The 16,461-nt window shown below is 35.3% G+C and overlaps 1 protein-coding gene across 3 annotated transcripts in view; it reads right to left on the reverse strand.

Moving 5' to 3' along the window:
• WDHD1 (WD repeat and HMG-box DNA binding protein 1) overlaps positions 1–16,461 on the reverse strand; it is a 61,935-nt gene that overhangs the window by 33,060 nt on the left and 12,414 nt on the right. For 2 of the 3 annotated variants that reach the window (XM_072838647.1, XM_072838646.1), the window contains exons 4-11: positions 13,243–13,394; positions 11,637–11,748; positions 11,428–11,478; positions 10,226–10,321; positions 6,081–6,173; positions 5,189–5,295; positions 4,724–4,865; positions 1,043–1,253 (exon numbers count right to left, since the gene is read on the reverse strand). In XM_072838647.1, coding sequence (XP_072694748.1) covers positions 1,043–1,253; positions 4,724–4,865; positions 5,189–5,295; positions 6,081–6,173; positions 10,226–10,321; positions 11,428–11,478; positions 11,637–11,748; positions 13,243–13,394 — 964 coding nt within the window. The remainder of the gene's footprint in view (positions 1–1,042; positions 1,254–4,723; positions 4,866–5,188; positions 5,296–6,080; positions 6,174–10,225; positions 10,322–11,427; positions 11,479–11,636; positions 11,749–13,242; positions 13,395–16,461) is intronic. The other variant, XM_072838649.1, reaches the window with a different exon arrangement.

The following is a 16,461-nucleotide window of genomic DNA, read 5'->3' on the forward strand; positions in this document are numbered from 1 at the left end:
AAGCAGGCTCCTCGAGGAGAGCCCAATGTGGGACTCGAACTGGGAACTTTGGGACCACGCCCTGAGCCGAAGGCAGCTGCTCAACCATTGAGCCCACCTAGGTGTCTGGTAATCTCTATTTCTTTAACAGATACTATACTATTCAGGTTACTTACTTCTTCTTGAGTTAGCTTGGTAGCTTGTATCTTTCAAAGAATTTATCAGTTTTATCGAAGTTGTTATATTTATGGGCACAAAGCTATTCCTAACATTCTTTTATTCTTTTGTTATTTTTTTTATTTTTTTATTCTTTTGTTATTAATAGCAATTCTATCTTACAGAACTATGAGTTGCATATAGAATTTTAAATTTTCTAGTAGCATATTTTGAATAGTAAAAAAAAAAACCATAAAATCCCACACCTAATTATTTTCAATATTATTCTATATTAAAATAGTGTAATTTCAACATGTATTCAAGGTAAAAAAAAGGACTAAAATATTTTACATTCTTTTCATACTGCCTTTAAAATCTGGTTGCATTTTACACTTACACCACATCTCATTTTGAACTAGCCACATTTCAGGAGCTTACTAGCAATAGGTGGTTAGTGGCTAACATATTGGATAGTATAGGCCTATAGGATCCATCGTGATGACACCACTTTCATTACTTATACTGGTCATTCATGCCTTCTCTTTCTTTCTGATAACTCAGGATAGAGATTTAACAATTTTACTGATCTTTTCAAAGAACTAGCTTTTGGTTTTATTGACTTTCTTTACAGTATTTTGGTTGTCAATATCACTGAATTCTGTTATTTCCTTCCTTCTGCTAGTTTGAAGTTTAATTTCCTCTTTTTGTAATTTGCTATAGCAGAAGCTTAGATCATGGATTCAAAACCTTTTTTAATAACTTAAGTATTTAATACTATACATTTCCCTCTATGCATACTGTGTTAGCCACATTCTACAAATTTAATAATGACTTCAAATAATAGTTTTTATTAAAAATTGAAAAGATCAACAGGATGGATCATCACATCCACAAAGTCAATACATACCAACTGAGTTTTCATCATCTTCTATGATGTGACTTCGCTGTCTAGGACGACCTGAGGCCAGCATGAAGTCATCATCCTCTTCCTCATCATTTATAATCCTTTTTGAAAAAGAGGGGGTCTCAACTGCATTGTCATTTAGAAAATCACCAGCATTACTTGTATCATCTCCATCGAAAAGATCATTGTAATCCTCTTCCACTCTGTTAGATACCTTGAACAAAGTAACACAAATTACAAAGTATTAGTGATCTATTTAGATAAACTCAATTACTCAAAAGGCCATTCTATAATATGTATCTGTACATTCTAACAAGTAAGCAAATGATTAGAATAATTAATAAATGTACTTACGAGGATTGTATTTATATTTATGTGAGACCTACTCCTTACTTTAAATGCCCCTATGTATTTATAGTCTATGGATGGGATAGGAGTGTAAGACAGATGTGTATAGAAATAACTGTATATATCCAAATACAAGGCAAGATTTTACTCCTCAAAAGTCATTCACCAGAAAAGTCACCTAAAGTCCCTGTAAAATAGAAGATATTCTCTCATTTATTTTTAAATTTTATTTTGCTTTGATAGGCTATGTTTGCTTTCAGTGATCTCAAAGTTAGTTTTTGTGGAGGTTATTTTTATGCTTATAAAAGTAAATGGACAGAACCAATAGACAAAGCAAGCAAGAAAATTCAAAATTAATCCTTGATTCCTAGGAATATGAACATATCATTGTAGATCCCAGATATGACTATAAACAGTTTCTGAGACACTTTATTTATTTGTTGGGTAATCTCCACACTCAACATGGGACTCAAACTCACAATCCTGAGGTCAAGAGTTGCATGCTCTACTGACTCAGCCAGCCAGTGAGATCACTTTAAAAAGTGAACAGTAAGCAGATACATTGTAGAGTTCACAAGTAACTCCTACAGGATAAATAAAAACTGCATAAATGTTAAGCCAATGGAAACTTATAGTTTGGTATAAAATTCTAATGAGAGCACCATTAAACAGATTCAAAAGGGACTTTATCACAAATCTTTTAGATGGAAGTACACAAAATTATGTTCTAGAAAAGAAGTGTTTAATAAAATGAGATTGAGGGTAGCCCGTGTGGCTCAGCAGTTTAGTGCCGCCTTCAGTCCAGGGCATGATCCCAGAGTTCTGGGATCAAGTCCCACATCAGGTTCCCTGCATGGAGCCTGCTTCTCCCTCTGCCTGTGTCTCTGCTTCTCTCTGTGTCTCTCTCATGAATAAATAAATAAATAAATCTTTAAAAAAAAAAAAAAACAAAACAAAATTTTGGGGGATTTTCTTATTAAAAAATGAGGATTTTTGCCTTATACTAATGAGGAATATAAAGTGTTAGAGGTATTGTGACAGAAATACGTACTGTGAAGAATAAAAGCAAAAAGAAAAGTGGGCAATTTTGGATATAAGGGTTAAGGTTTTAGAAGAGGTAACCTTTGAACTAAAACTTTCATAATTTGCTTTCTGTTTTTATCAATGCTATACATACATATAAATTGGTCAATTACAAAGTTTATCATAACGAAAACAGTCCTCTGCACAGCCTCCAACTAACTTTTCTGCTCTTTTAGATGTTGCTTTTGAGATCTTCCTCCATATCTTGTTATCTTTTAATATCTTCCTCCTCGAGATTAAAAAATATCCTAGTGCTCTGTTTTTTATTTTTCAGTTTTAATCATTATCTATTAAATAGATATTAACTTCCTTATATTAAGATGAGGACTGGGCAGCCCAGGTGGCTCAGCGGTTTAGCACCACTTTCAGCCCAGAGCGTGATCCTGGAGACCGGGGATCGAGTCCCACATCGGGCTCCCTGCGTGGAGCCTGCTTCTCCCTCTGTCTGTGTCTCTCATGAATAAATAAATAAAATCTTAAAAAAAAAAAAAAAGATGAGGATTTGGTGCAATTTTCAACCACCTCTACTCTCCTGTATGTATGTACACTACTCTCCTACCTCGATCCTCCCAATATAGATATTTTCTCATTTTGGTTGGATCAAAATACAGGATGTAGATTATTATAATCATATAAATGCTATTCATGGTTGAATAAAAATAATAACAGTTTATTATTATCACTTATAAAGCGACCATTCTAATTCTAGAGACCATTCTGATTCTATACGTGATTCATTTAATCCTCACAATAAAACCCTAGGTGGTAGACATTATTCTATTATTGTTTTATAAATGTGGTATATTATGATCACTTTTCCTTCCTTTTATAACTCTTTTTCCTAGAGATAAGAATCTTCTCTCTAATTAAGTCTTTTTTCTTGGACAGATTCCTCAAAGATGATTCTTCTAGTCTCTTGCCTAAGAAGCTTAAGTAAGCACTGGCTGACAATGCTCTAGGAGCCAAGTATGAAAAATAAGCTGGGAATTTTAACATCCAAGTATACATACTTCCATTTAATCCTTTTCAGTAAAGTATTTCTCTTCCACCCAATGCTGCTCAACTGTACCCCATGTACCAACCAAATACTTTCTTTGATTTACCTTTTCTAGAGGACAAATCTCCAGCATTCTGCCAGAATACACATGGCCATGAGGGAAGGCAGTTACCTCGCTGGGCACACTGATTTTGAGCCTGGAGATGTCTGTTTATGTATTAAACCAAGGGGCTAAAAACAGAAGAGTGAAAAGTACCTCCTTGGAGGTACCTAGTACTACCAAATTCTGAATCATTGGGGGATTCAGTCAGGCAAGCTGAACTGCATCTCCGCTTTCCCCCAACTGCAATCTTAGGACTCAATTTTTTGACTTTTTGAGAAGCTAGACTTAGTTTCCAATCATGCTTCTATTTTCCAGGGTTTCCAGGTATCAGCATCTGAATAGACATAAATGAGTATGTGAAGTGTGTGATCTTTAACTGGAACTCTAAACCAAGATTTAAAATATGACTAGGTGTATTTGCCAGGCAAGAATAATAATGAACAAAACCAAGGAGTTGTATAAAACAAAGCGGACTGTTTAAAGCAGTTCAGTAAGGCCAGATAGCTAACCATTAAGAGATATAAAGGTAGGGATGCCTGGATGGCTCAGTGTTTGAGTGTCTGGCTTTGGGATAGCTAACCATTAAGAGATATAAAGGTAGGGATGCCTGGCTTTGGCTCAGGGCATGATCCCAGGATCCAGGATCAAGTCCCACATCGGGCTCCCTGCGTGGAGCCTGCTTCTCCCTCTGCCTATGTCTCTGCCTTTCTCTCTGTTGTGTGTCTCTCATGAATAAAGAAATAAATCTTAAAAAAAAAAAAAAAAAGATATAAAGGTAGCTCTCAGAGTTAAAGCTAATTCAGAGCAGAAAGGTGTATACGCTAAACTAAGTTATAGTTATTAACTCTAATTTTTATCTATATTTATTTAAATTTAAATCTCTAGAATGCCAGGACACTAAAATAGTATTTCACAATGGTATTCTTTATAAAACCAAGGAATATTAATAGGTATTATATGGAGGGGAAAGGTTTCTCAGTAAAAGATATTTGGGAAACATTAAACAAGTTTAAACAGTTTTCTTTATGATAGATTACTGAGCACCTAATATGAATTATAATTTTCCAAGAAAGTAATGTATTTTGTGATATCTTCCAAATCCATATGCCCACAAGACTCTGAAGAAACTATTCTACCATCTATTACTTATTACCTTACTGCTTGATGTCTTTCCACTGGGTTCACAAACATTCTCCAGGAGCCCTAGATTTCCTTCTGCATCAGTATAAGCTATTCGACTGCAAGTAGGATGCCATGCCAGGCCACAAATTGCATAACCTTTCTCATGTTTCACCCTAAAAATTAAAAAGTGAGTTCTTAAAACACTACCAATACAAACTATACATTTCTTTAGGCAAATTTTAGTTAGAAAAAGTTAAATGACTTCTGACAAACTAATAACTATATTTGTATTCTGACAATAACTGTAAAACTTTGAAATGTTTCATATTAAAACAAAAATCTAACAGAAATAAGCAAAAAAAGACAAAAGAGGGGTGCCTGGCTGGCTTAGTCAGAACACCCAACTCTTGATCTCAGGGTCATTGTTGAGTTTGAGCCCCACACTGGGTATAGAGATTACTTGGGGGAAAAAAAAAAAAGATAAGTTGAATCATACCTTTCCATGCAATCTTTGGTTTCCACATTCCAAACTATAATTAAACCATTAATACTCCCTGCAGCTAAATATTGCCCACAGGGAGACCAGGTTACTATATTCAGAGCCTATAAGGAAAAACAATTAATAACAATCTGCACAATTTGAAACTAAACACTTATTTTATTATCAAATTCATATTCTGTGTAACTTCTGATTAAATCGATTCATAAACGGCAAGATAGTTTGCTGATTTTTTAACTTTCTTTTTCAATAATATTCAACTGTCAGTAGGAGCTATTACTTTGTTTACCATGAGAAAATTATACTGGCACAATTTTAAAAGCAAAATCTAAAAACTGTTATCCTGAAAGAGAGATCATACAAGGTACCCTCTCAGCTGTCACTATCAAGATGAAGAAAACCACAGTTAAGTGAAGTGAACCATATTAAGCCATTGCTGACCTACTGGGCCTCTTGTTTCCATAAGGGCCAAATGGGAATGCAGAAGAGAAGAGAGAGAGAGTATTTAATATAGAGCAACAACCTCTCTTGCTCTAAAATTCCAGAGTCTATGATCACAAGTATCAATGAAACTCACTTAACTATATAGGCTAATTACTGATAATGTGAAAATAACACGCTCCAATACTATGTTAGGGTTAAATTTGACTTCTTATAAATTAACAGATTTTCTTATGAAATTTCACAAGGAGAGAATTCAAATAGGACCCAGCAAAGACCTATCTACTGTACAGTTACTGGATAAAGAAAGGCTGAGCAGCAAAAGATGAACACATGCACAACAATCTGGAATTGTTCTCCATTTCCAACACTTAACTACAACTGTATTTAGACAATGTACTATGAAATATTCCTGTGGGCTAATTAAAGTTTCATTTACAAAACCTACCTGAGAGATGAAATTATCTGAAAGATCATACTGATTATTCCAAGTTTCTCTTCTATATAGCTTAACAGATTTTTCCACAGGAACTGCCAGTAACTATTAGGAAAGATGAATGATTTAAACAAAAGTTTACATTAGAGAGGAAAAAAAGCAAAAAATTTCATCCAAATAAGACTATGAAACATAAAAGCAAAATTAATTGGTAACAAAACTCAGAAAATTACTTAAAATTTTGATGAGCAAAGAATGAGTGATCACTCTATTGCTTGCACCAAAAACCAGAGCACTTGTTACATATTTTTGATACTACTTCTCAGGTATTTAAGCCCTTTGGATCTAAACATTCATCTCATTTGCCAAAAGAAAAGAAATAGATCCAGAATGCTGTAAATATCTTAAGAAACAGAAACTTATCTTCTTACACATTCTTCCAAAGAAATAGATTAATAGAAAAGATAAACAGTATATTCTTCCCACGTTTATCCAAAAGAGAAAAGAATTGTATTATTTATGAACAAGAAAACTTTAATTATATTGATTTTAAAAATTAGATTTAATATTTCACGAGTAAAGAAAAAATGCATACTAAATTCCCCAACTTTCACTTTAATGCAGAATGTAAACGTAAGAGTTCACAGGATACAGAGGGCATATATTAAAAGAAAATCTCCCTCCAGCCTCGGTGTCCATCGAAAGATGAATGGATAAAGAAGATGTGGTACATGTATACAATGGAATATTACTCATTACTCAGCCATTAGAAACGACAAATACCCACCAAATTTGCTTCGACATGGATGGAAGTGGAAGGTATTATGCTGAGTGAAATAAGTCAATTGGAGAAGGACAAACATTATATGGTCTCATTCATTTGGGGAATATAAAAAATAATGAAAGGGAATAAAGGGGAAAGGAGAAAAAATGAGTGGGAAATATCAGAAAGGGAGACAGAACATGAAAGACTCCCAACTCTGGGAAACGAACTAGGGGTGGTGGAAGGGGAGGTGGGCGGGGGGTGGGGGTGACTGCGTGACGGGCACGGAGGTGGGCACTTGATGGGATGAGAACTGGGTGTTAATCTATATGTTGGCAAATTGAACACCAATAAAAAATAAATTTATAATAATAAAAACAATGTTAAAATAGAAAAAAATAAACTACAGATGGTATAACTACAAAAAAAAAAAAAAAAAAGAAAGTCTCCCTCTCATCCCTTAAAATCCTATTTCTAGTTCCCAAAGGTACACATAAGCAGACTACACAAGAATGCAGACTACACACACAATAAGCAGTAGCATTCCTTTTTTTTTTTTTTTTTAAGATTTATTTATTCATGAGACAGAGAGAGAGTGGCAGAGACACAGGCAGAGAGAGAAGCAGGCTCCTCACAGGGAACCTGATGTGGGACTTGATCCTGGACCTGGGATCACGCCCTGAGCCAAAGGCAGATGCTCAACCGCTGAGCCACCCAGGCATCTCAAGCAGTAGCATGCCTACTGCTCTATAGCTTGATTTTTTTTTTCCACAATATTATCAGAAAACTATCCCCAATAAGGACATACAGATCTACCTCATTTTAACAGTTGCAGAATACCCTACTTCCAGGAATACCAGGATTTATTTAACCAGTTCTCTATTAATAAACATTTAGGATGTTCTTATTCTTTTACTACTATAAACAGTGATGCAACATCTTCCTTATATATATCCTATAGTGCATTTGTACAAATATGCTTATAGGATTTATGCCTAGAACTAGTACTGTTGTTCATTATGATAAAAACTGCCACACCCTCTTCCACATAGTATATACAACTTGATGTTTGGCTATAGGACAAATGAAAAACAGGCTGTCACAATAGTTTCTATTTGTATTTCTTTTGGTATGAAAGGCTGCATATACTTTCATGATAAAAGTCATTTGTATTATCTTTTCTGTTTATGTCCTTGGCCATCTTTATATGAGGATCTTATTGACTTGTTTTAAGTTTTTTTGGAAGATTTTATTTTTAAGTAATCTCTATACCAACGTGGGGTTCAAACTCATGACCCCAAGATCAAGAGTCACACAACCCTTCTCCAAATGAGGCAGCCAGGCGCCCTAGATCTTAATGACTTGTAAGAACATTTTTATAAAAAACTATCTATTTATTTATTTATTTGAGAGAAAGAATGTGAGAAAGAGCACTAGTGGAGGGAAAAGCAGAGGGAAAAGCAGAGGGACAAACCTATTCACCACTAAGCAGGGAGCCCAATGCAGGGATTGATCCCAGGACCCCAATATCATGACCTGAGCCAAAGTCAGGCACTTAACCAACTGAGTCACGCAGTTGCCGAGTTATAAGAACTTTCTGAATATTAAGAAAATCAGCTTTGTCATATTGTTTCAAACATTTTTTTCCCAGTTTGTCATTTGTTCTTTGACTCTGAAATATTTACCATACAAAAATGTTTAATTTTTATACTGACAAGTTTATTAATCTCTTCTGAAAAATTTCACATATACAGAAGAGTTGAAAGAATTATATAGCAAATACCTACAGAGATTCATCATGTGGTAGGAAGCCTTTAAGATGGTTCTCAAAGATTCTTAGCTCCTGGTATTCATGCTCTCTGCCAATATAACTACTCAATCCTCTTTTCTCTACCTTTTCAATATACTTAATATACTAAATCTATTTCTATTTAATAGATAGCTATCTATCTGTGAGTCAATAGCACACTTCAATTCTCATAGCATCATAATCTGTATATCAGACTAGGTTAGACTCCACCACTTTTATTTTCCAAGATATGTTTTCCACATGGATTTTATAACAACTCTATGGTTTCCTTCAAATAGCTGACATTTTACATTTGAATGTTCTCAAAACTATTGGTTAATTTAGGAAAGAATTGATATTGAAAATTCCTTACAAAGAATGAACTATATACATGTTTTTGAAGATTGTATTTATTTGAGAGAGAGGGAAGAGAGTGAGAGAGAGAACAAATAGGGAGGAGGCATAGAGAAGTGGGAGAGGCTGACTCCTTGCTGAGCAGAGAGACCAACATGGGGCTGGATCCCAAGACCCCAGGATTATGACCCAAATAGAGCCATCCAGGTGCCCCTGGAACATATTTTTCTATTTAAGTCTTCTTTTACTCTTCTTGATAGTATGTTAAAGTTTTCTTTATATATAACTCTTTCACATTTTTGGTAAATTTACCGTTGTTACAACATCTTTTTTGATTTCATAGTAAATGCATCATTTTTCCCCCACCTTATTTTCTAAATGGCTATTATCTATATATAGGATTGTTACTGGCTTTGTATATTAGTCTTTTTCCAACTACTTTACTGAATTTTCTTACTAATATTTTTCCCTTTATTGATTTATGATCTCCTTATATTCAAGCATTTCATTTATAAATAATGAGCATTCTCCTTCCTCTTTTCAAGTTGTTCCTTTCTATTGTCTATTAGCTACTACCTGCAAATTTGTTAAAAGCTACTAGTAACTACTAGTAAGAGTAGACATAACAAGACTGTTTCCAGAGTTGTTTCATTAAATATAAAAGTAGGGATCCCTGGGTGGCGCAGCAGTTTAGCGCCTGCCTTTGGCCCAGGGCGTGATCCTGGAGACCAGGGATCAAATCCCATGTCGGGCTCCCGGTGCATGGAGCCTGCTTCTCCCTCTGCCTATGTCTCTGCCTCTCTCTCTCTCTCTCTCTGTGTGTGTGTGACTATCATAAATAAAAAGTAAAATAAAAATAAATACATACATACATACATATAAAAGTAAAGGAGAATATAAAATTAATTCATTCAAAATGTACTCTTCAGAAAGAACCTTTACAAAGTTAAAATGTTTCCTTTTCTAAGCCCAGTGTGGAGCTCAACACAGGGCTTGAACCCACACCACCAGAGAACAAGACCTGAGCCCAGACCAAGAGCCTGATACTTTAACCAACTGATCCACCCAGGCACCCCCAAAGTTAAAATGTTTCTGAAAGCATTTCAATATTAATTAGTTAGCTTAGGGCACTAAAATTTACAACCTAAATGAAACAGTTACAATTAAAAAAACTAAATCTACTACTCTCACATTCAAAGTTGATAAGAATTAGAAGAGATAATTGAAAGTTTGAAAAACAAGAGCACCTACCTTCCCACTTTTTGGCTGCCAAGCAAGTCTGCAGATCGATTTTGCATTTACCACATCATTGCATTTTTGTAGCAGTGGCCAACTAATAGCACATGTCTGATATTTTAAAAAAGAAAGTTTATTTCCCTTTATGAAACTTCTCCCAAAGAGATATGCAGAATGGAATATATTTAATAGGTGTTTTCTTCAAACCAATATATAGCTAAGAAAAAAAGCAACTTAATTCATTTTCATCTAATTACAGTATCTGATTTATCTAAATTTTTAAAAATAATTCAGATATAAAAAGCACAAATTTTAAAGAAATAAGTGTATTTCCTATGTAGAATAAGCAAACAATAAAGTCACTGAATAAACGTATACACACACATTAAAAAACAACAATACATTAAAATCTTAGAGCATCTACAAAAATAAAGAGATCTTCTATAAAATGTTAAGGTATCAAAGTCAACCCTTGTAAACAGTTCAAACATGAAGGGAAGAAACTGTAGCTATTGAGGCATACCTGTGGGGCGGACTTTTCTCATCAGTCATATTATCTCTAGAATGCCTCAGGAAGAATTAATTGTTCCCTCTGCCAACCTCCCTTAAAGGAGGTTCTTCATACCTCCTTTAAAAATTTTATCAGGTTGGTTAGAATAAGTCATTTATGTAACTCTCCAAATAAAGTGTGGCCAAGGTCTTATTTTTGTATCCCTAACATCGAGGTCCCAACACATAGTAGTTCATGGTAGAGTAAATATATACTACTGACTGATTTTTCTCTACTGACTTACAAAACCTGAAAGTGAAATATACATTATTCCCCTTGTGACTGGGTAAAATGCAATTAATCTTCAACATACTTTTGCATTAGATTATTATGGGATTTGATCACAAAAACAGTATTCAATGCTACTCAAACTATAAAGAAAAGAATTATTAATTTGGCTCAATGCTATGGAACACCCCAATTATGACAGAAATGAGCATAAAGTTTTATTTTATTTTTTTAAAGATTTTATTTATTCATGAGAGACACATACAGAGAGAGGCAGAGACACAGGCAGAGGGAGAAGCAGGCTCCATGCAAGGAGCCCAATGTGGGACTCAAACCCCCGAATCCAGGAATCACACCCTGAGCCAAAGGTAAGCACTCAATCGCTGAGCCACCCAGGAGTCTCGAGCATAAAGTTTTAAATTTAAAATGGTAAGTTTACCTGATCTGAAATTTGCCACACTTTGACAGATCCATCACAGCTAGCTGATGCCTGCAGGAATAAAACAATAAATTTCTCTACACTTAGAATCATACTATGTGGAAACTGGCTCAAGAGATACCAAATAGCCTTTTTATCAACTGTGTGAAATTTTCTGCTAATTCTCTTATAATTTTAAACATATTAAAAAAAAAAAAAAAAGGGTTTACCAGAAAGATGTCCTTAGGATCAAAGGAAAGACTTAAAACAGGAGCATCATGTCCTCGAAATGTCTTCTGTTGGCCGCAATCCATCACATCCACAACTTTGACCAGAAAATCGCTATGAACAATAAGAGTAATGTATAATAGACAATAAATGCCCATACAAAAGCCTCTCCTAAAATCTATGACCCAAATATTTCAAAATCACAAGAGTAATTCATAATTTCTTTATAGCAACTTGTAAAATTTGGCTTCCAAATTTAAGGACTTACCTTTTAATCTTGCTCTGTAAAGATACTAAAAACACAACTCAGGGTTTCCCATTAAAATACAAAACTTCCGGGATGCCTGGGTGGTTCAGCGGTTGGGCGTCTGCCTTTTGGGCGTCTGCCTTTGGCTCAGGGCATGATCCCTGAGTCCCGAGATTGAGACCCACGTTGGGCTTCCTGCATGGAGCCTGCTTCTCCCTTTGCCTGTGTCTCTGCCTCTCTTTCTCTCTCTGTGTCTCTCATGAATAAATAAATAAAATCTTAAAAAAAAAAAAAATACAAACACTTCTAAGGTGGCTTCATATCTTAAGTTTCTATCATTTATTAATTAATTAATGTCTCAACCATTTTTAAGTCAGACGTTTTATTTTTTTAAAAGATTTTATTTATTTATTTGATAGAGAAAGCACGAGAGAACACAAGCAGGGGGAGCAGCAGAGGGAGAGGGAGAAGCAGGCTCTCTGCTGAGCAGGGAACCTGATGCAGGGCCCAATCCCAGGACCTCGGGATCATAACCTGAGCCAAAGGCAGATGCTTAACCAACTGAGCCACCCAGACACCCCGGACAACCACTTTTAAAAGTATTATGTCAGGGGTGTCTGGGTGGCTCAGCTGGTTAAGCAGCCAGCTCTTGACTTCATCTCAGATCATGGGATTGAGTCCCACACTGGGCTCCATGCTCAGCGGGTAGTCTGCTTAAGATTTTCTTTCTCTCTCTCTCCCTCTCCCCCTGCTCATGCACACTCTCTAAAATAAACCTAAAAAAACAATAAGGTACTATGCCTTTTACTCCACCACAGCAATTCACTAGTTTCTTTCCTTTTCTCCTATGACAAATAAGCATCAAGAGCAACACCAAAAATCCTGACAGTCCAGGTTACAGTCCAGGTTCTAACCAAAATGATTTTTTAAATTTCATATCAAACTATTATATTTCTTTAATCCTTTCCAGCATTTACTGAACAGGCTATCTGCAAAGCAATAGATCTCAATTCACAAAAAAGCAAAAGGCTGCCCTCAAAAGCCTTTACTGAAGACTTGAATATAAAAACCAAGTGGGGCACCTGGGTGGCTCATTTGGTTAAGCATCTGACTCTTAATTTCAGTTTAGGTCATGATCTTGGGATCATAAGATAGAGCCCTGCATCAGGCTCTGCACTGGGCATGTAGCCTACTTAAGGTTTCCTCTCTCCTTCTTTCTCTGCCCCTCTCCTCCACCACAAAAAATTAAGTAACAAAAAAAGGGAAGAGGGAACAGAGTCTTGAAAATGTTACCCTGAAACCGATGAATGATGCCATTCTGTTCTAATATTACTTTATTTTCTGGTATCAAAGGGCCTTACCTAGATCCAGCAGCGATTTTTGCACCATTCCCATTAAAGACCACATGGTTTGCATTTGTGGTGAAGCGAGTCAATATACCATCTGGAACTCCTTCAGGAAATGTGTGGACTTGAATAGTATTATTAGATACTGCAGTGACCAATTTCCCATTCTAAAAGAAACATTGGCCAAAAAAAAAAAAAGTCCAAATCAATTGAGAGTCTCTCCACACTTAACAATCCTATTAAAAAAACAAAAAAAATCTTACAAATGTAGTTAATGTCAAAAGAAAAATCACCACTCAATGTACAAGTTTCCTGAAGTGTCTATTAGCAAGAAAAACTTATTTACTATCTTTATAGAATTCTGCCTTCACCAGCCAAATTTTTAGACTCTGGATTTTCATTTACTTCTGACAAAATTATTTAAATAGTATTTTTATGCATCCCAAAGTATCACAAAGAGACTCAAGAGAGCTTTTCAGAGAAAAAACATAGCTAGTCTCAGTGAGGGAACAGCATATCAGAAGGCAGGGCTGCACTACAATATAGCCCTGTGTTTCCACAATAAAATCCTTGTGGAGTAGGTAAAATCTAAATGCAGAATCCATGGCTTCTTTTTAAAAACACTAAACAGGAAGATGGCAGAACAGAAGGATCCCAAAAAGGGTACACTTTTAATGATGGGCACTGTAGAACTGCCAAATTATTATATTGTACACCTGAAATGAATGTAACGCTGTATGTTATACTGGAATTAAAAATACAAAGAATCTTTTTAAAAAATAATAAAATAAAAACACTAAACAAACAGAAAGTTTTAGGAGCTGAAAATGATCAGCAGATACCATTGCTTTGCATAGATTTTGGCCAAGAATCATAAAAGGTCAAGTATCTATCCTAGAACCTTAATTTTATTACCTCTCTAGGAGGGACTAAGTCCTGAAAGACTAAATCATAGTCTACCAATGCCATACACGCTTTGATAAATCATATGGTCAATTTATTAATTCAGATTAAATGATACCTGCCAAAAAACCAAATTACTCAAGTTTGTTAATGAATATATAAATATCCTATAGCAATCAGTATCAGTCATATTGTACATAACACACCCTCCCTGCTTACCTACAGCACCTGTTTCCACTCCAGTGGAAAAAGAACTTAGTAATACAGTGACATGTTACTACTATACAGAAAAATTTGGGAAGATGTATACATCAGTTCAAGTAACAGTATAGATGATTCAGATTTGAACTATAACATATACCTTCAATTACTGGAAAATTGTTTATGCCTATACTGTAATTACTGTAGGCAATTAAACAATCCACAATACACTAAATCTATCATGTAAGCTAAACTAACAATAATTTAAATGTGAAAACAAGAATCAAGGAAAAACTATAGCCAACGCAAGACAACACTGATGATGCTACATGTTCTATGGCAAAACAGGAGAAACACCAACTATTGTGTGCATGTACAGGAATTTTGCCGTCAGGCTCCCGGTGCATGGAGCCTGCTTCTCCCTCTGCCTATGTCTCTGCTTCTCTCTCTCTCTCTGTGCGACTATCATAAATAAAATAAAAATTAAAAAAAAAAAAAAAGTTTAAAAAAAAAAAAAAAAGGGATCCCTGGGTGGCGCAGCGGTTTGGCGCCTGCCTTTGGCCCAGGGCGCGATCCTGGAGACCCGGGATCGAATCCCACGTCAGGCTCCCGGTGCATGGAGCCTGCTTCTCCCTCTGCCTATGTCTCTGCTTCTCTCTCTCTCTCTGTGCGACTATCATAAATAAAATAAAAATTAAAAAAAAAAAAAAGTTTAGGAATTTTGCAACCTACTGTACTTTACTTGGCAGACAAATCTCCCAGTAGAATCTAAGCATCTTCATTTAGATCTAGTAGAGAATTTTGGTAATTCTTTAATAACACATTAATTGGTACTCTATTCATGTGAAAATATTAAAGTATGTACCTGTACTTACCCAGAAGACCTGAATAAAGAACTTACTTTGAAGTTAATTTCCAACTAAATCACTATCGGTCCTTGTCAACTAGGAAAATTAAAAAAAGAAAACACCCAAAGGATCAGGGATTTGGTCAGATCACTCTTCTCCCTGGTGCACTGAAAGGAATGGATCCCAGCACAGCACAGGCTGTCCTGAGCTCCAGCCCACTGTGTTCCTTACCAACTGTGTCATTTGCCCTTCCTCAGAGCTTTGACTTTCCCAAGAATAAAACAGAGGTAATTCCAAGTACTTGCCCATATCTTTGTTAAAAGACCTCGACAATGTAAAATACCACGCAAATGTTAACTATTACTACCAGTTGATTTATCTCATTTTCACTATTTTGGAGAGTGATTTTCTCTACTTTGTTCTCAAACAAAACATCTAAACGTACTTCCATATACCACTGACTCCAAGAACAGAAAGTATATCTATAAGCAATTATGTTTAAATGAAATCTGTTGTAAAATTCTCAGCTTAACATAGCTATTTGGTAATCTCATTTCAATGAAGTATCAAATTATTCTTAAAGCCAAAGAAAATATTTTAGCACAGACTATCAGACTTGTAGTGGATTGAATAATGGTCCCGAAAAGTCATGCCTAAATCCTTAGCCCAGGTACCCGTAAATATGATCTTATTTAGAAATAGGGTCTTTGCAGATGTAGTAAGTTAAGGATCTAAATCTAGTGACTGGTGTCCTTATAAAAATAAAAACAAAAACAAAAACAGAAAGATCTGAGACACAAAGACACAGAGAAGAAGGCAATGTGAAAATGGAGAAGGGAAAAGAAAAAAAAAAAGAAAATGGAGAAGGGGTTGGATGATGTTTCTTCTAATCAAAGAACACTGATGATTATCAAAAACCCCAGAAGCTAGGAGAGAGGCATGGAGAGGCACTTTCCCTCAGTGCCTCCAAAGGAGCTAACCCTGTTCACACCTTGATTTCAGGCTCCTTGCTTTCTGAATGGTAAGACAATAATTTTCCACTATTTTAAGCCACCAAGTTTGTGAAAATTTGTTACAGCTGCCCTAGGAAGTTACTAGAAGACCACTTTTTTCTTTATAGTCTTTTCATACACAAATGCAGTGCATATATACTGTAGAAGAATAATAACAACATGAAATTATTCTGGGCAAAAAGTAAATTTCCCTGCCCTTATGAAGTAATTTCCATTAACATTTTGGGGTGAAGTCTTTCTAACTTTCTTAAATACACACACACACACAC

The sequence above is a fragment of the Canis lupus genome, chromosome 9, assembly GCF_048164855.1.
Source record: "Canis lupus baileyi chromosome 9, mCanLup2.hap1, whole genome shotgun sequence".
In the NCBI taxonomy this organism is placed as follows: Eukaryota; Metazoa; Chordata; class Mammalia; order Carnivora; family Canidae; genus Canis; species Canis lupus.